Source organism: Astyanax mexicanus, chromosome 6, assembly GCF_023375975.1.
Source record: "Astyanax mexicanus isolate ESR-SI-001 chromosome 6, AstMex3_surface, whole genome shotgun sequence".
NCBI classification, from domain to species: Eukaryota; Metazoa; Chordata; class Actinopteri; order Characiformes; family Acestrorhamphidae; genus Astyanax; species Astyanax mexicanus.
This window is the reverse complement of record NC_064413.1, coordinates 36,492,341-36,518,444: the sequence shown is the minus strand read 5'-3', so window position 1 is coordinate 36,518,444 and position 26,104 is coordinate 36,492,341. Positions and strand designations below refer to the sequence as shown.

Sequence of the window (26,104 nt, the reverse complement as noted above, 5' to 3'; positions counted from 1 at the left end):
TATCTGTACTTGCTGTAAAATTGGGAAGGAGAGTAACGTAATTTCAATTCTCTGTATGTCCTGTACATATGCAGTATTGACAATAAAACTACTTGACTTGACTTGACTTGATTTATTGCAGAAAATGAGAAATGGCAGAAATAACAAAAATAATGCAAAGAAAACAAGTTCATATAAAGTTTTAGGTTCAGTAATCAATATTTGGTGGAATAACTCCCACAGATCAGTTTTCATGCCTCTTGGCATGTTCTCCTCCATGATAACTTGCTATTCCTGGTATATATAAATTAATTTGTTTAATCAAATTACTGTTTTAATGTCATTTTAAAATGGGATACTGGTGATTTGTACATCTGAAAATATAGATGAAAATAAACATTTTAAAAACATCAGTGTTGGTGGTCAACCAAGTTTCCAAGTCAAGTCCAAGTCGTATTATAATTTGTTTCATTACATAAAAATTATAATCTGTATTTCTGTATGATTTTGTTACTAGATAAAACATGACATACGTCCTTTAAGCGTAACCAGATTAGTAAAAGGACAATCTGAAACTAACTAGTGTTAACTGTGGACTTAGTATTGACTTGACACGTGAATTTTTAGAAGGAATTGATGCAACATTTATGCAACCCATCCTAAGCCTTTATGCAGCCCTAACCAGAATTTTATTTAGAGCCCCCTATACCACACCTCAGCACCAGAGGCTTCATCAATCCATAGGTACACTGTGCATGTGTAATGTACTACCATTAACATTTTTTAACATTACGTTACATTATATTAGTGTTATTCTGGCTATTGTTTTTAACCTTAGTAGCAGACTCATAACAATGTTCTAACTGTTTTATCCTTTAAGTACAGAGTGGTGTATAAGTGTAGCTTGTTTATTTATCCCCAAAAAACAAGGTGATATAGGTTATGTGTCAGGAACCCTCTAAAAATGTGTAAAGTACCATACAACACGTTTTAGTCATTTTACTTAATGGAGTTCCTAAGTGACACAAGCTGAATATCCTGAGAGCATCATCACAGGACAGCTTGTGGATCTGTGTTTGTTCATTCAACATTATTTACTAAACTAGCTCCTTTTAAAAGTATATTATTTTCTTGTATAGATCTGTTTCAACCATTTAACCGTTCAGCTGCTTAAATTAAATGTATTACATTCCATACATTTAGTTCTGACCTGATTTCTTGAACAAACTGTTAAAAAAGAAGTTATGAAATTATTTGTGTTACATTAAGACTTTATGACTAAAATACAGTTAAGTTCTCTTTTTAACTTATCAATATCCAGGAATGTGTCTGGGCTCTTATGGGCTAACTATTTGAAAATAGCGTCAGCACCCAAGACACTGCATTTACAATGAACAAGTAACCAGTTATTTTTTACTTTTTACAATAAAATCCTTAACAACTCTTAACAACTGATGATACCGTTAGGTTACATCCTAGCCTAGATGTTTTTAGTCACTAATTTTAACATTACCCATTATTATCTACCACAACAGCATTGTTAGTTAAGCACAGGGGTGTCCAAATTTTTTTTGTTGGGGGCCAGAAGGAGAAATATATTTGAAGTCACGGGCCACAGACTCTGTAGTAAAACAAATAATGAAATATAGCACTTTAAATAATACAATTATTTATAACAATTTTGTGTAAACTAAGATTTTTCAAATTGATGTTTCATTTCATGATGTCTCTTAATATTAAACTCCTTAATTACGGCCACTTATAGACTCTTTTGCCCTTTTTCTGCGCTACAACTGAATACTCTCTCAGCTTTTAGACTATTTGGCACCTTTTTTCTGCGCTACAACTGCTCACTCTCACCGCTTTTAGACTCTTTGGCCCATTTCTGACACTTAGCGTTCAAACTTTGAATCTCACATTATAAAAACCTGCTTAACAGCGGGCCAACTTTAATTTTATTTCTAAAATACCTTGTGGGCCGCTCCAAAAAAGAAAACGGGCCGCAAATGGCCCACGGGCCGTAGTTTGGACACCCCTGGTTTAGCATGTGGGCAGTCCAATAAATAAAAACTGAACAATCCTGATAACTTTAATGCACCTACAGGAAGTCTATATTTTGACAGCTTTCATGTCATTTTTATTTGAAAACTTATTTAATGTAGGTTCTGGATGCGTTTTGTTAGCCAACAGCTAACTTATTCAGAACATAAACTGAACCAAAGGCTTGGTTAATTGTGTCAAAAAATATTGCAATATTGGACAAGCAAACATACTTTTGGGTTGCTGTTGTTTCCTTTCTTCTTACAGCTTCTTCTCTTTTCTTCTCTCTGCTCCAGAGGGATAATTCCTTTTTTTTTTTTTAAACATGACTTTTTCGACTCACGTTCACTTCACTTCTTGCATTAGTTATACACCACCTAAGCACTGCATATCTGCATTTGCCGAACAGTGGCAGCAACCAACAGCAGGAATCGGTTAACCTAGAATTGGTGTGCAAAATATGAACATAACAAAAATCGCTTTTACGTGAGTAATACCATTTAGTTTGTATTTTTGTTATATATATATAGGTTTTATTATTACTTGTTATTTAAAAAATATATTTTTATCATGATATCTAATTTGAGTATGCCTTGGGCCGGCTCTGTTCGTAACACACTTTGGTCAAGAGAACTGCTTTGAGACTTTCTGTTCACATTTTGTTGATATTGCAAGAGCCCTAAAACACAAAACAAATAATTTTTTTAAATCTCATTTCAGAGGCTGTCGTTCTGACCCTCCATCCTTTAACTGGTCCTGTTCCATGGCCCAGGGAGTTGGCTTCACTCCTGCCATCTGCAAGGTTCAGAAATTACCAGAGACCTGAGCTGAAGACGGGGCCCACACCAAGACTTTTACTTCAGGTGTTGTTTCTTATCCAATCGTAAAGATTTTAACTAATATTCTTGCCTTTAGAGCGTTTTAATATGGCTGTAAGGGTAACAAGTCAACACTGCAACATGCAACGATTCTGCAGGTACCAGGCCTTCACACGCAGGACCTGTAGACGTATATTGTGATGAGTGAGACTGTGGATGAGTGGATGTAAGCTCAGCCATGAGGACAGTAAGTAAGGCACAGTGGAGTGTGTGACAGGAGCAAGCTCCACAGTGGAATCAATACAGTGATTTAATGGAGCTAATTTCCCCCTGCAGTTCGAATCACTCCGCCGAGCCTCTGCCTTTCCACTTCCCTCTGCTTCTTTATGGACGTAATCTGTGTTGTAGTGAACCGTACCTGCTCTAAACATGTTTAAGCACAAACATTCGAGACAGTGGACTTGACCGCAGGGAACGGCGGGAAGCGAGTGCAGAATTCATTACCGAGTGTTGAGATTTATATTTATGTGCAGTGCACTGTGGGGGAGCTGCACCGGACAGAAAGCTGGAAAGTTCTCATGGCTGAGTGTCTCATCCATATGATAGATGCTACAAAAGAATAAATATGAGGAAAACAGATGATATGGAGCAATGGAAACAAAACAAACACAAAAACATATGAATGTGTATGATGTCGAATGCACATGAACATGACTCGAGGGTTCACGCAAAATATGTTGAAATGTGTTTATTGGTCAACGAAATGGATCCTGAAAAGATACAGCAAAAAGAAACAGTGATGCCAAAGACAGATTTTTAAAAAATGGTAGAAAAGACTTCTATTCTCAATAGTCCCCTCCATTGTCGTAACAGTCCCGTATGTAAAAAGTAAACGCATGTCTATTAAAACAACTATAGATAATGAATGAACATGAGAATGAACATGAAGAGTATCAACCACAGATGAGTCGAAAAAAAAAGAGCAAGGTTCTGTTAAAAAAAATAAAAATAAATGACACTGTTGGAAATGGATGATATTTTGACACAGCAACAATAGTCTGATCATTTCTGTCTGCATAAACAGACAGGATCAGTGTGTGCTTGCTCAAAATGTAGAGCTTGTTCAAGATGAATGACCCCTTAAATCATTAACAAGTAAAAATATCTGCTAACTGCTAACTGTGAGCCATTAGACCGATACACAATAAGGATTAGTGCTAAAGGAAGGCGCATTATTCCTGCTCAGACCACAATCACTCAAGTGTAAATCCATACTGGATTAAAGAAGAGAACAGCACCATACAGTTACTTTGCCAGTGTAGGTGAAGTTAGCACCAATTCTTCTTTTCTCTCACAAACCAGAAACGAGCCTGTCCTGCCTTTAAAAGCTTATTAATCTTGCTGGTCATAAGAGAGGCAAAAACAGTAATATGTCAAAGGCCTTAGACCTTGTAATGTTCAGAAATGAGCTCTGTAGAAACTAATAATAGCTCATTTACTGATGGTCTATTGCCACAGCCACTGTAGCCAGTGTAAATATAGACTGAAATCAGTGCCACTGTAGAGTCATGCTGGATTTAACTTTTTTTTTACCCCCAAAAGCTAAAAATAGCCTCTTTAGTCCACAGCTAGTGGTCAGTGGCAGTCAGAACAAGCATGTCTGTCTGTCTGTGTTTACATTTTTGACTCTGATTCTTATCAAATTTTAAATATAACCGCATGACATACAATACCATTAAGAGGCTGAGCTTTTGGTCTCGGTATTTCCCACATAAACATGATGATGGTCTGTTTCTGTTATTTTTTGTCTTCCAAGGTTCTGGGAAATACTGAGCTGTGCTCATGCATATGCGTGCGAACATGCGAAGAAAGAAGGAGAGAGAAACCGACAGACCGACTGAGTAAAGAGGCAGGTAAGTAAAAAAAAAAAAAAAAAAAAAGACAAAAAAACTAAGGCAGTGAGAAATAGTCTAAGCAAGAGCAAAAATCAAAGCAAGGCTTCTATTAAAAAGGCACTTTGGTTTTTGCTCTGTTGGGGGGAAAAAAGGGTATAAATATAACCAAAGAACGTAAATCCATTTATGTCAATCAATTTATTATTTCTGTCAGGACTGATCCATCGTCCCATGAACTTTGAGTCTTACATGAACTTGGAAATGTCTCATTTGTTCTCAAATGAATAATAACAATAATCATAATAAAAAATAACGTGACAGACACGCATTCAAACAATGCTGGCCAAACAGCAATGACATGTTCACCACTCAACTAGAATGATCTGAAGAAAGAAAAAAAATACCGCTTATGATCAGTATCAGCCAAGAAAAGAATGCTTAATGATAGCTCAGCTCACTTGAGTACCGCTTGTACCTTGAGGTTGAGATCATTCATTGTTTGTTTTGTAATGTACCAGAAAAGAAAACACAAAAAAATAAATGCAAGCAAGGTACTGTATGTCCCTCTAATGCAATAGGCTGAGCTCCCAGTTCAAGTTGCATGCCGCAAGGCGCTGTTAAGAGTTCTGGTTCCGTCCAGAAAATCTTATTTGAAAACCTAACATGACAACCTAGGCATTTTCTTTTTTTCTTTTTTAAAAGTTCCTTTTCTTTGTCCTCTCAGGTCAGTTGGAGGACACAAATGTAGACATGAATGCTCGTACGCCCCTCGCACACAAGCACTGTCCTGAGGTGTTGCTCTCATGGGTCCTGGGATGAAGCCCCTGTGCAGTGTGTGCCAAGGCTCTGGGAATTTTACCACCACCGCCCCTCCCCTAAAACAAGGCAGTCCAGAAGAGATGACACACTGGGCTGACCTGGAGTCAGCAGAGTTCCTTATCGGACAGGAGCACCAAAGCTCCAAGCTGGGTCGCTGGGGCAGGTAAACATGGACAAACGAGTGAGTGATGTTCTAAAGCACTATAGCACTTCAAGCACTTTATCCTTTAATGTCGCATTTCCACTGATAGGCGGACATCCGACAGTAACGTCAGATAGCCGCAGTAATGCATTAGCTCGTGTAGTGGCTTGAACCTATTCTCTCTGCTTCCACTGATATAAATTTCACTTTAAGTGCAGACTGACCGCTCGCCCCTGCTCCAGCAGCTTGGCAGACCTGCGAAGAGGCTTCTGGCCAAGTTGGTTAAGCGTGGCCGGTCAATCACAGGTAGGACAAACGGAGCAAAGCAATGGACGCCACTCACTGGCTTGCCGACAAACAAACGAAGCAAAACTGGAATAAAAACCCCAAAATTAAACAAAACAAAGAAAGAGCAAAACGAGAAGAACACAATCTATAATTAAGGCTGTTAAAAATATTGCAAAATATTTTGGCCCCTGTTTCTGAGACAGACTGCCACAACAGTCAAGAGTTCCCCACTTCTTATCATCACTACAGAAGATTAAGAGCAAGGAGGAAAAAGTAAAGAAAGTGATAACAAAAACAAACAAAAAAATTATATATTTATAAAAAAAAATCCTCTTTGGAGAGAAAGAAGTCTTTATTTGGTTTGGGCTGTCTTCTTCAGGACTGCTTAAAGGGAATCGTAAAATACCTCGGTTCCAAAAAATAAATTATGGATTAAATCAAATAAAAAGGCTAAAAAAAAAAAAGGAAAAGATGTCAACTTGTTGAATTCCAGCAACTTTAAGATGGGCTTGTTTCTTTGTTTTCTTTTGTTTCTCTCGTGCAGTTGGGAGTAAAACCTAAAGATATAGCAATCAGCTTTGTTTCCACTTAGAACAGTTAAGACCTGATTTGACGCAGGACGACGCAGTGCACCGCGAGAGGTGTCTGGTCTGAAACCCTCCCTAGTCTTAGAGTGGGCGCACTGAGTCAATGGGAGAGGGGCTGGGAGTAAGAAATAATGCACCCTTCCTCTCCTGGAGGGGGGAGATCTAGGCAAAGGCCCTCTCTGCTCCCCACAGCAGCCGGAGTGAGACAGAGTGAGGTCAGGGCCGTAAGTCTGCAGGTTTTAAGGTGGGCTGTACCACCGCGGCGTTGGCCGGGGTTGGTGGGAGTACACGGGGCAGGGCTCTACCTCACACCCACTCCTGCATGGAGCGTTTGCAGTACAGTATGTGGCGGGGCGTGCCCTTCTTCTTGAACTGAAAGACAGTGTAGATCAGCACCAGCAGACACAGCGCCAGGATGCAGGGGATGACTATGGCGATGGCTTTGACCGTGCTGGCTTCGTTGTCCAGCTTGATGACGATGTCCACGTCCTCGTTGGGGAGGCGGTCGGGATCGATGGGAGTCATGTCGCAGCCCATGAAGTCTTTCAAGATGGAGCGAGGGTAGCCCGGCTCCACCCGCAGTCTCTGGTTGTTGAACTTCCAGTATTCTTTATCTTTGTAGAAGTATGTGAAACCTGCAAAACACGCAGACACATTGTTTATAGCTTTTGTCACAGTGAAGGGCATCCTTGATGGATGGTTTTGTAACCACAGCAATTTAGTTTTAGACACGTTTGCCAACTGTGCGACCACACTCTCTGATGTCTGGATTTCTTTACCCCACTGGCCTACATTCCCTGCATTGTTGTGTGTGGAGAAATGAGAGCACTTCTCCAGTTCCCTGGTGGATGAAACAAATGTAAAGCGATGACATCCTCAGCAGGACAACCTGGATGAACTCTTCCTTTCTCTCTCCGCCTGCATTATTCATACCCTTTTTCCCAGGAAGAGAGAGGGGAAAACAGAGGAAGGCGCTCGTTCGGCTGAGAAGCCGGAGAAGCCAGAGTCCTCTAGTTTGAGGTGGCAGTGGAGTGTGTGAGGGTGGTTCTAAATCACTAGAGTGGCAGAGTAGTTTACCGTAAGCAAGAGCACAGATTCATCCTGGGAAAGTGTGCTTTGGCTTTCAGCTTGACTGTGAATTAGATTCAGGTGGAGAACAAGTAACTATGGCCGAGGCTAAGCCTGTGCTACGGAACAGAGCTGAAGGAAAGCCACTGTAGTGGAGAATAGGTCTTTGAATGTGTTTGATTCACTTTTTATTCCAGCAACATTTAACAAATGCAATCAATAACTGGAATTACTGCAAAGCTTAGTTCGTTCTGAATGACAAATAATAATAAGTATATCCAGTACCCAGTTTGAAAACAATTAACTGTGAACCTGATTGTAGCCATGTTTAAATGTACACTGCCCTGTGTTTTAAAAGTTAATTGGTCGCAATAACCTAACTAATTTTAATGTATCTCGTAAGTAACAGATTACAACTTGTACCTACCTAAGCAAAATCCAAGTCTGTGTTGACAAATGTAAACTACAAATAAAAAAAAATATTATGTTTATAAACTTAATACAACTAATTCATGCCTTTGTTTTCGTTGGTCAGGGATAGAAAACATTACAGACCTCGTAGTCGCAGGGTTTTAGCACAACACAGACATGGAAATAAGCCCTAACAATTTCTATAAGCCCACATCTACAGTGTGTTTGATTATGGCTGCTATTGGACCGATACAAATACTGAATATGTATGTATTGGAACACCCATAGTAAAGATCTATATGGAAATAATGTGAGCCTTACTTTCATTAAATAATAATGACAAATGATATTGTAAAGTGTTATTAATTGTCCGAGTTTGAATCTAAACAATTACTCTTAATTTCTCTTTTTTGTCTCACTTTAGCTAGAGTAAAAAGTAGAAACTCACTGACTCTTAAACTCCTATGTACGGCTGCTGAGAAATCTCCCACCATTATCCCTCCTTAATTGGGTAGCAATAATAGCTGATAATTAGGGTCAATTTTCTTTTATCTGGGGCATCCGGGTGACACGCGAGGATGGCGGCTGAATGAAATTGCTGTCAGAATGTGGTCAGCCAAATGATTTTCCTGTAATATCGATCCACCCTTCACGCTTTGCTGAGTGCCGGAACCCATGTGTGGATCTGGCAGGCAGAGATGGGGACAGATGGCACACATGTGGCAGTCCAACTGCACACATCTACTGATAAGCTATGCCAACGTGAGTCAGACCCACCCCTACGGCTTCAGCCAATCGGAGACGCACCAACTAGTCTCGACAGCCAATGAAGAGAGACGGAGAAGAAGACTCTCTTGGGGTTTCTATAAGCTGTTCAGCTGGGCAGAGTGCAACTAGGATGATGTGACGGAGGCGCTCTGCCGTGCTGAGCACCATCTGAAAGCTGAGCAGAAGCTATGGAAGACTTCTGGCTCGACTTTAGGGAAATATATTTAGCAGGAATTAGTTAGAGAAACAGACTGTACCGTTGGCTTTGTCTACGAAGGCACCCTGAGGAGAAGGTGGAACGCCCTTCCACACTGTGATGGACTTTGGGTAGCCAGGATCCATGGTCCGCATATCTTCATTGTATCTCCAGTACCTGCATGGCAACAATAAGTATATTAATATTATATTGCTGATGTCACTTTAAAAACTGCATATTATTGGTTTAATGTGAAACTGGCCAGTGTTTTTTTATAGTGTGCCAAAACATTGTGATAAATGGACCAATGCTCAAAAATTATCAAGTTTTTTTTTTTCCTTTGACTTAAGTTGAAAGTTAAAAGGGCAGCAGTTTTTGTGTGACTGTGATTATATCAATGTACAGTGTGCATAATAGCACAGCGTTTGAAATAAATGTAAAGTTTTAAAGACACAGGACAGTGATGAAGCAGATGAAATACAGCACATATTACAAAATACAAAAAATAATGAAGTACTCAACTTTTCTGAAGTATAAAAAAGTAAAAATGTGGTAATAATGCTATTGCAGCAATATTGAAAGCACATACTGACCTGTCCCCTTTGAAGAAGTAGGTCTTGGCTACATCTTCCCACCAGACGGCGGTCTCAATACTCTGTGCTGGCATGCCGTTCCCAAACGTGGAGATGTCCTTTGGGTAGCCAGGCTGGAGCATGGTGTCCTTGAACACCCAGAACTGCTTCCCTGCAGAAGTCAAATGCACAGCCTTAGGGGTACATTCATCCAACTGCCAGCACCATATGCAATCCCGCAAACACATTTGCTTGGCCAAATGAAAGTGCTGGCAATTCAGCACTTACCGCGTACTCCAATCAGCTCCCATAAAACATTAGCTATCAATTGTCTGCTGCTTCTTTTGATTAACAGTTGTACCGCTCCCTGAGTTGTTCCACCCCTGCGCACATATATTGTTTTCAAATCAATGTCCATCTTAATGGCACATTTTGTCATGCCATTATAGGAAAATCCATGATTTTCTTTTATGGTCAGCGAAGGCAGCAAAGCAAAACATCCTTCAAAGTGCTGACACACTGGCTGGCACTGTCATTATTGATATGAAATCTTTAATATTTACATTACTTTGTGATAAACGTCTGTTTCGATAGAACAAACATTCAATTTCACACTTCAGACTGCCCTGTTTGCTTTTAATTATGCCGAATGGGGCCTTGTCGGCTTGTTTGACAGAGCCCTCCTGTTCCAACCCATTAAAATGTTCACTTTTAAATGTCAGGGTATCTGAAAAGCTCGCCGGAGAGGTGGTCCCTCAGCAGAGACCTCTATTACTGTAAAACACGGAACGCTACTGACGCAGCTTTCTTTTCGGAAAAAGGAACGTTTTTTTTTTCTCGCCTCTCAATGGTACGTTACAGGCCGCAGTGGTGACCCGCAGATGCGAGGAAGCAGCCGTGCAGCTGTAGGGGTGTATGAGAGCGGAGATTATTTTTGCGAGTGCTGAATGTTGGTTAGAAGAGCGGGAAGAGGGCAGAGGAGGACGGGGTTTACCCCAATATCCCCCGAGACAGGAAATGCCTGTCATTTCACCTGCGTCTTTCTCATGCCCTTCTTGGCAGGGTCAGCTCTGCTCTGCCAAGAAACCCTGACTGCCAGACAGAGGCCAGACAGGTCAGTGGGGCTGGGGGCCTGAAGCAGCGTGTGTGTGTGTGTGTGTAGGAGTGTACAGTATTTGAGGGATATTAGGGCACACTAGTACTTTATATTGGGTTAGGAATGATAAGCTGTGCCATATACTGTATGCTTTCATCTTTACACTGAATTCTTGGTAAAAAGTTTATAATCTCACGCTAGCTGCTCGCTCACTACATTGTATTTTATAATGCAGTCAATGGTGTTTATGCAGTCCAGGAAAAGTGCCTAAATCATAATCTTTCCTCCACTTCCACATGGACCACACATACAGCAATCTACACAAACAGTGCACATACGGGTTTAAATAAACACACAGATTTGTTGGGACAGAATTATTTATACTAGAATAAATACATATGATAATACATCAAGGAGTGGTTTTTGTGTCACTTTGTCCAACACTTGGTTTGGCTATTCATTATGCTAGCCTTTCCTGGTATTTTGGATATAGATTTTTCTTTATGATTTTTAGGCAGCTGTTTTAGAAAAGACATTGAGGAATTTTGTTAGACCATTTTATAAGTTAATTAAACAAACCACTTTTTCTGTTGTAAATATAACTCAAGCATATCTCCATACAGTACAATTAGCTAGAGATTTTACTTTGAAGGTGGAGTAAACTTTTTGAGCTAGGAGTCAAAGCCACATCATGGGATTCAATACCACCAATTGGTAGTTAAATTAATACATTAACATGTTTACATTTAAATAACTACTAATACAAATGATTGTGCATTAATAATAATGCAATGTCCATTAATTATATATTTTTTATATATATATATATATATATATATATATATATATATGTGTGTGTGTGTGTGCGCAGTTAAACCACATTTACATTTGTTAGTGGAATGATGCTAGCTAATAAAGCAGTGGTGGTCATTATGTTCCTCCAAAAATAGCTAATTCATCCATAGAAGGTAACTATAGTATGGCTGCACTGTATTAGAAATAAAATATGTACTGCAGTCATAAAAAACACAAATTTCACCAGAAGTCAAACAACAACATTATGTTATTAATGCCCCTTGTGTCTATAAGCTTGGTTCTAAGCTTGTTGAAATATAATGTTATGGAAAATGAGAAACATGGTGTTGGATCTAATATCCCTTATGTGACACTGTCCATCCTGTTATGTGACTTTTGACACATTGTGGTAATGATGATAATGACGACAGGATATACTGTGCAGCTGTAACCTACATTTAGAAAATCATTTAGAACATTCTAATATTTCAGGGCCACTTTAAATGTCTTAACATCATAGCTTAATGATTTTTTTTCCAATGTTTTTCTACAAAACCTGGAAATCACGAAACACACTCTTTTCCGAGTATCGTATTTATGTTTGGACAATTTAAACTGTGGCTAGAATAAAAAAAAGGATAAGCATCTGAACTATTCCCAAAACTACCACTTACAGCAAATCTTTACTATATAGCAAAGCTTTAAGTATTCAGAACAGATCACACTGAACTTTTGCCCTTAATAAAACTCACTGAAACAGGTTTAGCTGTGATGCTTGTTACTAAAAAACGATTTTGACTAAGCTGCTGAATAAAGCTGAGGATCTGGTGTTGAGAGGGCAGAAGAGAGCTGAGGCTGCCTTGAACTTTTGGTTTAACAGTTACTGATCAAAATGACGCAGCTACACACGCAGTGCATATTTGCGCATCCAAATTCTGTGTTTGGGCATGTTTAAAAAGAAGCTGTTTAACAAAAACTCTCACAGGGAGTGGATGACAGGATTTCTGCAGCTCCTGCTCTTGAGATGAAAAGAGTTCATTAAAAGAAATTAATCAGTTATGAAGGCAAATCTCAAAACAAATTCTGCCTAGCTCTAATACTCAACACCTCCCCAAACCCCTTCACATCCACAGTAGGGGTACAGTGGCTGACAGAGCGCCCTCTAGTGGTCAAGGTTTAAACACAAAACACAAAATGAGTCCCTGCCTGCTACCAATCTTTACATGCAAACTTGTTTTTTAAAAAAAAAAATCTATACTGTGTTTTTGTGAATCAATACAGTAATTGATTTATTCCAAAACATAATATTGCTACATATACTGACTTATTAATATTTTCTTACACCCCTACCCTACACTCTCTCCACTGACTGAAGCATAAAGCTTCTTCTAGCTGGCCTCAAATTAGAGTAGGTGGGCAGATGAGAGATAAATAATAATAATAATATGATGGAAGACCAAAAAAGAAAAAGATTCTCTAAGCTCTTGGAACGCTAGGGACCATTAGTCTGTTTTTCGAGGAACTGAACTGTGCAAGAAAAAAAGAAAAACCCTGTGTGTTTATTTGTAATCATTATCTCAACAGACCCTGTTTCCTAGTGCCTTACTTTCTCTTTCTTCCTCCCCCATCATTTATTCTTTTCCCCCTTCTGTCTCTCTACGCTTCTCCTCATCTCTCTCTCTCTGTGGACTGCATGAATAAGAGAAGAGCCTTATATATTCACGTCTGATATTCTGTACAACAAATGAATAATGGAAGGCGTTTATTTGCTGCTCCCTTACGCGAACGCAGTGCAGCGCAGCATGATCACCTGCTTAATGTTCTTAAAGCAGAGATCAAGGACCAGCACACCGTAAACGTAAAGATTCAAGCCTCCCACGCTCTGCTGGGAAAATACGATACAGTAGAAGATATGCAAAGTCGTTTGAGCCTTGCATTATATTAAATTCAGCAAAGCTTTATATGAATCCTTACAATTAGGTGTGTAGCGGTTCACAAAGCTCACAGAGCGGACTGTATAATGGGTCAGATCATTTTTTTAAAGTAAAAAAATAAAATAAAATAAAAAAGGAAGCAAATATAACTTTCGTTGGAAGGCTTCCACTGACACACCAGGAATAATTAGCGTCAGATTTGTTGCTTGGCTTGATATTAGGGGCATTAGAAATATCAAACTGAAATATCACACTATTAATGTCTTTGCAGTACTGTATCAATTCTCAAAAGCACAGTATTGATTTTTTTAACAACAGTTTACATGCAACGATTGGTTTTAGAGAGTGGTTTACTTTGCTAGACAGTTGCTGTGTTGTCATTGGATCATTTTCTTTTACTCAGATTTTATACCTGTTTTATACTATTCCTATAGTATCATTCTATAGTATTTTCAAAATAATTAAAAAATACATATACTAAATTGAAACCCTTGTATTGAGACAGTTTTAGGCAATCTACAGCTCTACTCAATACATTGTCATATCATATAAAATTATAATGTGACAATATAGTATGTTTGCAATATAGTATAGCGCTGCTGTCTTTGAATCTCCATTTGTACAGGGCTGAGTGATGTAGCATCACACAGCTTTGTCTGAATTTGAGTTGCATTCCAAAGCCTAGTTAAGGTAGAACGGGTCTCTGGTAGGACTGATTTAAAACATTTTAAATCACAGGCCAAATAGGGCCTGATGCACCACTACATACAACATAAGTGTACAAACTTGGCAGTGATTAACTCACCATGCTTTTTCTTCACTACAGCTGAGAAATAATGTAAGGCGTTTTATTTGCTGTTGCCTTCCGTGAGTACACAATAAGCAGATCCCCCTGCCTAATGTTTTTAAAGCTCAGATCAAAGATGACTGCATGGTAAAAGTAAAGATTAAAGACTTGAACTCTCTGCAGGGAAAACAAGACAATTAAAGGTATGCAGAGTATTTCTGTGGCATGAAATTGTGTATACGCACACCCAGCCACTCACACGCGCACACAGCCCAGCTGAGAGCCTTTACCGTCACAGATTTAGAGCCAAATTGCTTCAGTTACAGTAATTCACATACTCCACAGATAAGCCCCTTTGCTTTAATTCTGCTCCTGTAGATAGATAGATAGATAGATAGGTTCTTAACGCCGTGCCGACACACTAGGGTCATTTTAACGGCGGTATTTAAGTCAAATCTTCAAACTGTGCATTATTTTATATAAAATTAATTATAAAAGTTGAGTTATATTTAAAAAATTTAAAAAATTCATAATTTTTCCAGGTGCTGCGGCTTTAAGCACATTTGGCATCTCACGTTCAGTAAAAAACCTCAGTCTATCTGAGTGCAGTGGTTTGCAGTCCATTAAAATGTGTTTCAAGGTAAGTCTGTCTTTACAGAGGTGACAGGTTGGAGCATCTTCTCCAGTCAGTAGATGTTGGTGCGTCAACTTTGAGTGGCCGATTCTACATTTTGTAAGTATGGTTTGATGTAGACGACTGTCCATTCTAGTGTAGGTTCGTCCGACTTTGTCCTCTATGTCATGCAGTTTGTTAAAGGTTTTACTGTCCCATTCAGTCTGCCATTTGTTTTTGAAATACGCGAAGATCTGTGGATAGCTGTCTCTGGGAGGGATGGGTCGTGTGCTGATTCTGACTGCAGTGGATGTTCTGGCAAGTCGATCTGCTCTTTCATTTCCTGGGATTCCAATATGGCTTGGGATCCAGCAGTAGACCACGTCAAAGTCTTGATCTCGTAGTACTTTGTCCTTTCTCAGTATTTCTGTAACAATGGGATGGACTGTGTCAGGGTGTTCCAAGGCTTTAAGGCAGGATTTGGAGTCTGTAAAAATGATAAATTTTTTCCGGTTGCTTGTTTGGATGTATTCCAAGGCCAATAATAGCGCATATGCTTCTGCGGAGAATATGGAACTGGAGTTTGGTAGCTGTATACTGTGCTGGTAGTTTGCGCATGTGACTGCTGATATGACTCTTGTTTCAGTTTTGGAGCCATCTGTGTAGACTGTCATATGACGTAGGTAACATCCTCTGGTTTCAAGGAATAACTGGTAGTAGTCATTCGGGTGGGTGTTTTGCTTTCGTTTTTCTGCCAGTTTCAATATTATGTTTGGTGTTGTATACTCCCAGGGGGCTATGGGCTGGCAAGTCTGATTCATCGAATCCATGGGAAGCTCCAGGGCTTCCAGGTCCGATTTGATTCGAAGTCCTAGGGGTCGAATCTGTGTTGGTTTGGCCTCATATTTATTTTCGAAGCGATTCCTGAACGTAGCTTTGTAGGCAGGGTTTGATCTATTTCCATAGAGTTTAACAGCATAGTTCAGGGCCATTGTTTGTCGTCTTAGACGAAGCGGTGGTTCATTTGCTTCCACATATAAGCTGTCTATGGGAGATGTTCTGTATGCACCTAAGGCCAGTCTCAGGCCTTGATGTTGAATTGTGTTTAACGGACGAAGGTATGACGTTCTGGTTGCACCATATATAATACTGCCATAGTCCAGTCTGGACTGTATTAGAGCTCTGAAAAGGTGCCGGAGTAGGTGGAAGTTTGCTCCCCATCTAGTATTGGCTAGCACTCTTATTATATTCAGTGTTTTATGACATTTGTTTCTTAAGTACTGGATGTGGTGTTTAAAGGAGAGTTTTTGATCTAGGAATATCCCCAGAAATTTTGTCTCTTTCTCCAGTTTAATGGCTACTCCATCCAGATACAAGACGGGATCTGGGTGAAGTGATCGTAGTTGGCAAAAATGGTTGCATGTTGTTTTAGATTTGGAGATCTTGAACCCATTTTGGGCAGTCCACCGCAATATGTTGTTTATTGCGATTTGAAGTTTTCGTTCGATAGCTGGCATGTATTTTCCTTTGTAGCATATACATAAATCATCAACATAAAGTGAGCACATGATGTCAGTGTCCAGTACTTCAGTTACTTGATTGATTTTGATGTTGAACAAGGTTACAGATAATATGCTACCTTGTGGTACACCCAGTTCCTGAGTATGAGTTTCAGAGTACGTGTCTTTTATTTTAACTTTGAAACGTCTGCCAGTCAGGAAGTTTGCAATAAACGTGGGTAGCCGTCCTTTGAGGCCCATTTTCTTCATATCAGCCAGGATGCCTTGTTTCCATGTGGTGTCATATGCCTTTTCAAGGTCAAAAAACACTGCTACAGTGTGCTGTTTATTCAGAAATCCATTCCTGATGAATGCTTCAATTCTTACTAGATGGTCTATCGTACTTCGGCCACGTCTGAAACCATTCTGAAAACTGCTGAGCAATCCATGTTGTTCCAGCACCCACACAAGTCGTCGATTTATCATTCTTTCCATGGTCTTACATAGGCAGCTCGTAAGCGCTATAGGTCGGTAGTTGTTTGGATCTGTGTGATCCTTTCCCGGCTTTGGAATAGGGATGATAGTTGCTTCCTTCCAACTGGTTGGTATATTGCCCGTTGTCCAAATTTCATTGATTATATGTAATAGTGTTTGGCAAGTGCTGTCCGGAAGGTGCTTTAGGAACTGATAGTGTATTTGGTCTGGTCCTACGGCCGTATCGTGTGCCGTACTAATGGCAAGTTGTAGTTCTTCCAATAAGAAGAGACAGTTGTATGGCTCATGATTGTCTGAGTTAAAAGAGAGTGGGCTTCTAAGTTGTCGTAAGTAGATTTTCCGAAATTCAGGGAGGCAAGTTTCTATGGAAGAGTTGTTCTCGAAAGATCTTGCAAGTTCGTCCGCTATTTCCTTTTCTTTTGTTATTATAGTTCCTTTGCATTGTAGATGTTGAATTTGTGGAGATCTGTTTTTGTTCTTCATGCAGTTGATCATGTTCCAGACCTTCTTTGAGGGAGAGTTCATCTGCAGTTTTGAAACAAAGTTTTCCCACGTGAACCTTTTGGCCGCCCTTATTGTTCTGCGAGCTTGAGCTCTGCTAATTTTTATTTTGATGAAGTTGTCCATAGTGGGGTGTTTGTTGAAATATTTGATTGCTTTTTTCCTATTACGAATAGCAGCTTTGCAGTCTTCATTAAACCATGGATTAAAATGTTTCGTATTTTTTGTTGTGGATTTGGGTATTGTTTGTTCAGCTATGTCTATGAGGGAGTTTGTGAACCATTCAATTGAAGGTTTGTCGTTTAGGTTAAGAATCTGGTACTGTGCTTCACAGGAAGTACGAAAGGCTTGCCAATCGGCCCTTTTGAGTTGCCACTTTGAAGGTTTTAGTAGTCTTGTTTCGGTAGTAAAACTGATCCTTAGTGGGTAGTGGTCACTTCCACATTGATCATCCCAAACTTGCCAAGTCGTGTCAAGGAAGAGGTCCGGGGAACAGATTGTGAGGTCTATAGCAGAGTAAGTTCCATGTCCGGGGTGCAGATAAGTATTGTCCCCATTGTTTAAAAGACATAAACTTCTTGCATTCATAAGGTCTTCAATCATTCTGCCTCTGTTGTCCGTCTTCGTACTTCCCCATAACGTGTTGTGTCCATTAAAATCTCCCATGAGGATGACAGGAGAAGGGAGTTGATTTATTAATGCGTCCAAGTCTTGCTGTTGTACATGGATCACTGGGGGTAGATACATCGAGCACAAGGTTATTGGTTTATGCAGGGTCACTCGAATAGCTGTAGCTTGAATGACAGAGTTTATCATAATTCTACTGTGGAGAACATTGTCCCGGATCAGTATTGCTGTCCCACCTGTTGGCCGATAAGTGGACGGACCTGGTGATAGATACAGAATATACTTTTTGCAGGTTGCAATATTTTGTGCGTCCATTTGTGTCTCCTGGAGACAGAAGGCTATGGGATTCAATATTGCCGCCAATTGTTGGAGTTCCGGAAAATTTGCCTTGAAACCTCTGCAATTCCACTGTACGATATTAATGTCAGCTATCATGTGGGTAGAACATGCAATTGGTCCTTGGGTTTACCTCTGGGTGATGAGCTTCTGTGGCGTCTCGGTTTCGGGTCTTGCATTTCTACTTCGTTTGGTGTATCTTTTGGTTTGTTGTGTTGAAGAGTTGGTTTAGTTTGAGAGCCTGAACTCTTCCTCGATTTACTATTGGTTTCTGATTCCATAGCTTTGTGGCCAGAAGTCGTTTTCTGTTTGTGGGTAACCGTTTCTTGTGCACTTAAAATTGGACAGGGTTTTGCACCACAAACCCATGTTAAATCAGTTTGTGTGTCCACATTTGATGTGACCTTTACTGCTGCTGCGTAGGACTTCTCAGGACGAAAGTTCAGAGTTTGTTCTACAAGTCTCCTGGCTTCGAAGTACGGAATCTTGTTGCTGTGTTTTATTTTCTGGATTTCTTTCTCTTTGTTCCATACAGGACAATATTTGGCAGCCGCACTATGGTCTCCATTACAGTTTACACATTTTGGGGGTTCCTTGCACTCAATTCCATGTTCAGGTTCTCCGCAGGTGATGCATATCGCAGCACTGTTGCAGTTTGTTGCTCCATGTCCGAACTTTTGGCATTTGAAGCATCTGAGCGGGTTTGGAATGTAAGGATCAACCGTTGTTTTTATGTATCCTATGTCCACTTTTTCAGGCAGATGGGCCCTATTGAAAGTCAAAATATATGTGTGAGTCTTGAAAGTGTAGTTTGATTTTTTGATAATAATCCGTCTCACGTGTGTAACTCCTTGTAATGACATCTCGTCAGTTATTTCAGAGTCTTCCAGTCCGTCAAGTTCTCGGGTACGTATAACGCCTTTGCTGCTGTTGAGAAAGGGGTGCATAGTCACCTTGATCTTCACACCGGCGAGCTCCGTGGCACGGAGCAGATTGTCCATCTGTGCTTTCTTGGAGCATTCCACCAAAATTTGACCAGATCTCAGTTTTTTGACGTTTTTAACTGTTCCAGCTATACCAAGGATACCCTTGTGGATAGCAAATGGCGACAGTTTAGTAATAGGAGGATCTTGTGTCATGGATTCCAGCAGTACAAAGTGTTGGCCATCGTCTTTCAAAGTTAAGGGTTGATCCGTTTTCTCGTAGTGTAGGTCCAGGTCGATCATCCTTCTTTTAGCATTAGTTCTCTCCATGGTGATATATTGTTTGGTTCGCCATCCCTACTCCCCACCCACCTCGGAGTCCAACTAGGGGACGCACAGAGCCGCGGATCTCCAGCGGATGTGTGTCAGGGATATAGGGATGGTATACTCGAGCAGTCATTAGATGGTATGTCGCTACTCGATTGACCCTTCAGCCGACGCCTTCTGGTCTCACTGATATCCTGGTGGCATATCCGGAGTTTCCAGGGCAGGTCTCGACCAGCCGATTGATCAGAGTGGGCCACTCTGACCACCTGACTATGTGAAGTAGGAGCCAAAGTACCGTGTTGGGTTCTGGGAGCCGCAGCCACCAGTTCCCTCAGACACCAGGATCTCTTCCTCCACAGACACAGGTCGCACCTCACGGCAAACGAGGCGTCCCATTTTTCGCCTCGTACGAAAAGCAAGGGAGTGCTGAGAACCTATTCTATTCCGGGATTCTCACGGAAGGGGGGGGGGGGGGGGTAGGGGGGGGTATGGTTGTCCTGCCCTTGACATATCAGGATGCCTATGGTTGTAGATCTGCTCCTGTAAGGCACTGCAGTTTCAGCAGCACTTGTTTAAGTGGAAATAAGGTTTCAACACATCATAATGCTCCTATCTTCCCACTATAGCTAGGCTGATTACTGCTTTCAGCCAGCACGCATACACGATAAAGTGATTTATTCTCATAAAATTTCCAGAGCAGATGCTATGCCTACCTTTAAAGAAGACAAACTTCCCCTCGCTGTTCTCGTAGACGGCGTCTATCTTGGGCGGCAGACCTCTCCAGAACACGTTGATGAGCATGGGGTAGCCTGGCATCACTGCGTTGTCCCTCACCCTCCAAAACCAGTGATCCTGGTGGAGAGAAAGAAAAAAAACAGCAGGATGAGTTTAAGTACAATACGTAGCTTGATGATTTTACAATAGTTGATTAGTTTCTGCTGGATGTTTGCATTGTGTGAGGATTTTCTATGACCAGTCAACACTTTGCATGTTTGGAGCCACAATAAAGCAGGTACAAAACAAGTACATGGTTGTAGGTACACGTAAATGAAGTTGCCTGAATAGACAAGCAAAACAGTAGAGTTAAAAGTGTAGATACCATGCAGTGGGAAATCACCATTAGTCCCCACCATTAGGCCTCCAGTTTAAAATGCTAAAGATGACTGTCTAAATAATAAAAAAGAAATATTAAATAAATAATACACTCCTGAGGTAATTTCAGTAAGATTGTCATTCTTTTATCCTGGTTAAAGCTGATGTCCCTAAGTTTTGGGAATTAGGACCCTCTCTGGTAAGAATGGGTAATTTCACAGAGCATGAGGAAAAATCATTTTAAACTGGGCAGGTGTGATGTGGTCTCCTTTCAGATTCCAGGTTATGTTTAGTCAGAGAGAGAGCGCTCAGTCAGAAACTTCACTTCAACTACACACTTTTGTTTTACTATGGGTGAATGAACTACTGAGCTCTGAGTTTCCCTTTCTGAAGTCTCCATTGCTCCACCAGCTGCTCGCGTTCAGTAAAACTGAACTGGATCCTTTTCAGAGGCTGTACATGTGACGTAAGTACGACCACGAAAAGCGACCAGACAATCCAGTTTTTTTAGAATGAATATATTAGGCTTAGCAGGGATGGTTGTTCCAGCACACTGGTACCATTAAACACCTGGTACCATTGTCCCTTCTCCACTTAGAAAGGCTTTTGCTTTCAGTTCTGAAACAAAATAATATGAACTGCCACTTTAAAGGTACTCTAGGTGGCAATATGTACAGACAGGGATTAAGCCTATTCTTGGAGGGCACAGCATTTTGAATGTAGATTTCCCATTTAAAGGAAAATATACTCTAGGATTAGACTTAATCCCTGTCTGAAAAACCAAGCCTAGATGTGTTAAACAGGGAGAGACATTCTAGCCATTAAAAACATATTAAAACAACTAGATACGCTTGCTTAATTAGTAACCAAGAAAAAGAAAAGACAATGGAAATTTGGTCAGTTTCAGTAGAATAGGCTTTGTTCTTTATTCTTAAACTTGAACAAAATATTATGCAAATAGATAAACCAGCCCTAGGCCCATCTTACCTGAGTTCACCCAACATATTACAAGCAAGGCACACAAACCGTCAGGAGAAACATGTCCAGCATTTTTGACATTCATTAAACAGATGCTGCACGACTACACTTCCCATGAGGCTGTGCTGCTCACTGCTTCTCCGCTAGGCCCCAGACCAGCTCATTAACACTGCAGACTGCTGTGTAGAGCAGGGGCTCTGTAAACCCTCCCAGCGACTGTTGGGTTCCCTTCCCCCTGGAGTTCCATATAGTCTGACCTCATTAGAGCAGAGCTGCGCTCTCTCGCTCTCTCACACACACACACACACAGATGAGTGGGCAGCGCACGTGACTTTTATTATCTCTCCCATTACAGCATCAGAGGATGACACCTAACACACATCACTTCACTTCAAAATAAAGGACACTGAACTGTGGAACTCGCATGAAATGAGCTGATGGACTGTTTTCACTGTTAAGAGGCATCCATACACCCCCCTCCACCCCTCCCCGTTTGTAATGGATTATCAAACATGACCGTTTCAACAAGATCATACTGTCATTGCTCTGTTGTATACTGTGTCCAACAAGTTGGTATCTCAGCAACCAGCGGCATGTGCTTGCCAAATACTAAGCATATGGTGTCACGCTGTATAGTTTACATTACATTAAATGTTAATGGTGTTGAATGAGGCCTGGGTGGGCACTATTACTGAACTGCGGGTCAATTTCACAGCTGTGAAGCTTACAGGTAATTGACAAAGGGCTATCAAGTTGGCCCTTAACAATAGTGCAAATTGTTCTCTCTGCCTCATACACTCACATACTCATTTTCGCTCGAAATTTACTCATTTAACAATTTGCTTACAGGGTTTCAGCCAGCAGCAAAAAGCGTTCCAATAAATGTGATGAATTTATATATGTGATAAAAACATCTTGAGCATACATACTGCATAAAACATTAAAAATTATGCAAATCAGTAACGATTAACTTGTCATGCTTTTTACTGGCTTTACTACCTTACTAATAATGAGTTGAACAAATAGGCAGTGTCAAAACAAAAACTTCACTTCTCTCTGCAGAAATGTTTCTTTAAGGACAAACAACCAACATTTGTACCATTTGAGTTAGGGGTGTGAGCATATTTAGTTTTGCAATACTGTATGATTTTCAGAAACAAAGTATAAATTTTAATGATTAGTTTACAAGCAAACATTGGTGTCAGACGGTTTCATTTTGTGTTGTCTTCAGATCCCACTGTTCGGCTTGAATAAAAAGTAAAAGTTTAATTAACTCAGATTTTTATAAATGATAGTGTTTCTTATACAGTAAAAGTTTTCCTACAATTTGTTTTAAAACATTTGCAATATATGGTCTCGCTTGTACAACAGCAATTTATCGTGATATAACACAACACATATCGTGATTCTCTTTGGGCAATCAGTGCTTTGCAAGGTTTGCTTGAAACCACAAGTGAGCAGGTACCAAAATCTACCTAGTTCTGAATAACAAAAAAAACCCCAAAAGCTTGACCTCCCTCTGCAGCACTAAAAGAGAAATGTTTCTTTAAGGTGTGCTTTGTCATCAAGTCTTTCAGTACACTAAAGATAAGAGGCTTGAGCCAAGACTCAGAGGAAGGGCACTGAGCTGAAGAAGCCATTAAGGCTCAGATACACACACCGCACCCTTAAACAGCATGACCCTCAGAGTCGCTCCAGAGCCAAGGGCCAGAAATCCAGACCATTCTGCAATAAAGCTTCTTCAGAGTCCAGGAAACAGAGCTGATTTAAATACCATTAAACTGGAGGATGAAGAAAGAGAGTGAGTGCGAGAGAGAGAGAGAGAGAGGAAGAGAGGGAAAGAGAGAGTAATTGAAGGAAAGTTTCTAGCCAAGTCAGAAGAAAAGCAAGCACAGGTGGAGTGTCACAGAGAGGAGAGATAGAAGAGAGTGAGAGAGTGAGAGATAGAACAGCAAATGAGTGCAACAGACAAAAAAAACATAAGAGGAATGGAGAAACAAGGACAGACTGAAAGAGAAAGAAAAAAGGAAAGATTACAGATAATAGCAGAATGAGGGTTGAGAGTCAGACAGAAGGGAGATTGAGACAGCAAAAGAGTGCAACATAGAAAAAGTGAGACTGAACAAAAGGCAGGGTCAAAAGTAGAAAGAGTCCTATAAAGGAAATACTGAGAAGAGAGTGAGCGAGACTGCAAAAGAGCATGAGTGGGACAAATAAAAAGAAAGAAATAAGAACAGAGGCAGAGAAAGAAAAAAATGAAAGGGATGCAACTGAAAGAAAAAAAAAAAGCAAGAGTGGGCGAAAGACAGACAAGGGCTGAGGAGAGACTGAAAGAAGAAAGTGAGCGAAGCAGCAAGCATGCAACGAGAAAAAGAAAGAGAATGAAAGAGATACAGATGAAAGCTGAAGAAAGCAAGACTGAGCATAAGGCAGAGATGAGTGTTGAGAGATTGAGAAGAGAGTGAGCAAATGACTGCAACATACAGAAAAAGCGTAAGAGGGGATATAGAAATAAAAGAGATTGCAGATGAAAGCAGAAGTATGTGAAAGTGAATAAAAGCCAGAGTCAAAAGTAGAAAGAATCTGACAAAGGCTAAGAAGAAAGTGACAGATGGAGGAGGATAGAAAGAAGGTAGAAAGATAGAGACATCCAAACAACCCCACATCCACCAATAGTCTTAATGAACTCTTTTAACTTGCTCCACTGGCACACATGTACACAAAACTCCTTTTGATCTTTGTCCTCTGTAGCAGCTGTGTGAGCCCGAGCCCCCCATGGCCCCCACCAACTCCCACAAGCACTGATTGATTTCAATTGTTCAGCATTTTCTCTCGTATGACACGGCACTGTAATTGAAAACAGATCAAACTGTGAAATCAGAGCCATTTTATTCCCTTTCCGTCTGTACAGAGAAAATGCAGTGCCTCCCTGCCCTCGCTGCGAACGTGGAGCCAGACCACGATGAGGACAAATTCAACTGGCACTCAGTAATCAGGCACCCACTGGAACAACACTAACCTTTTCACAAAGGGAAAATGGCTTTTTCTGGAGACACAACACATTACAAAACATTTCATTATGCCTTTGTTTAGAGATCCGTGGCCGCACTTCCCCAACCTGCGCCTCTGAAACACAGCCCACAGTCTCTGGGCTGAGGAGGAGCTGAGACGCACAGTGTGTTTTACTGAGTGAAGCTCAGGCAGCACACAAACTCAAAAAACCTGTTCACACCTGGTCTTTCAGTCCGTCTTGATTATCAGAATCAAATCCAGATAAGACCAAAACACACAAAACAACTGCAGGTGTAAACATATTCAAGATGCATTTAAAACAGACAAATCCAATCATTTAAACTACTTAAGGAAGGGATCTGCAACTGTACAACAAAAGCTCCCTCCTGTACAACCAAACTCTTCCCCCAATGCAGTTAGTCATTAGTGAGTTACTCAGTTCCTCCTGTCTTCCAGTTAATCACTCCTTCCTGTACAACCAAAACTCTTCCCTGCACAACAAAAACTCCTTCCTGTACAACCAAAACTCCTTCCTGTACAACCAAAACTCCTTCCTGTACAACCAAAACTCTTCCTTGTACAACCAAAACTCCTCCCTGTACAACCAAAACTCTTCCCTGTACAACCAAAAATCCTCACTGTACAACCAAAACTCCTTCCTGTACAACCAAACTCTTCCCTGTACAACCAAAACTCTTCCTTGTACAACCAAAACTCTTTCCTGTACAACCAAAACTCTTTCCTGTACAACCAAAACTCTTTCCTGTACAACCAAAACTCCTTCCTGTACAACCAAAACTCTTCCTTGTACAACCAAAACTCCTTCCAATGCAGTCAGTCATTAGTGAGTTAATCAGTTTACTGGTTTCCCCAAGTTTGAGGAAATGCACTTGACATAAAATGGCAAACCAGCTGTAAATGAGTTTTAATCACATCACTAAGCTGAAGTGACTTGCATCATTTTTTTTTTTATCTGAATCTGACGCATCTTATTTTCTCAAAAACGCCAGTTTTGAGACAAAACTACAGAGGCAACATCCATAAATGAATCAATATTGTATATGCATGTTTTTTCAGGGACAGATTAATTCTCATTACAGACAGATACAGGTCATTTGCATTTGTGAGATTGGCCAAATATGATCTGAACTATAAATCCGAACAGATAATGTAACCATAGACTAATTTGGCTGCTCCCAGTATTTATATACTATTTTATTAGTATTTATATACTGTATACAACTTTTTGCAACTTTTATAATTGACAGTCATAATAACAAATTGAATCTGTTATCAGTTTTATCTTTATAGCCCCTAAAACCCAAATTTTACACCCAATCCTGACATTTCAAAAAACCAAAACAGCTAAACTAAAAGAACTACAGAACTGACGAGAACACGGTCTTTAAAAATTGGAATAATGCCATATCTAGCATTTTATACACTTGAAGTTCAGCACTTAAACCTGTAAAGTACTGTAAACCATCACTGAGCCAAAAGATTTGC

The 26,104-nt window shown here is 40.3% G+C and overlaps 1 protein-coding gene across 2 annotated transcripts in view; it reads right to left on the bottom strand.

The window, feature by feature from the left end:
* Nucleotides 1-3,570: 3,570 nt before the first annotated feature.
* The window catches only part of LOC103046458 (matrix metalloproteinase-16-like), an 89,730-nt gene continuing 67,196 nt past the window's right edge, over nucleotides 3,571-26,104 (bottom strand). For both annotated transcript variants that reach the window (XM_049480197.1, XM_007250375.4), the window contains 4 exons: nucleotides 20,230-20,368; nucleotides 9,605-9,755; nucleotides 9,073-9,188; nucleotides 3,571-7,203 (listed from right to left, as the gene is read on the bottom strand). In XM_049480197.1, coding sequence (XP_049336154.1) covers nucleotides 6,875-7,203; nucleotides 9,073-9,188; nucleotides 9,605-9,755; nucleotides 20,230-20,368 — 735 coding nt within the window. In that variant the 3' untranslated portion in view covers nucleotides 3,571-6,874. The remainder of the gene's footprint in view (nucleotides 7,204-9,072; nucleotides 9,189-9,604; nucleotides 9,756-20,229; nucleotides 20,369-26,104) is intronic.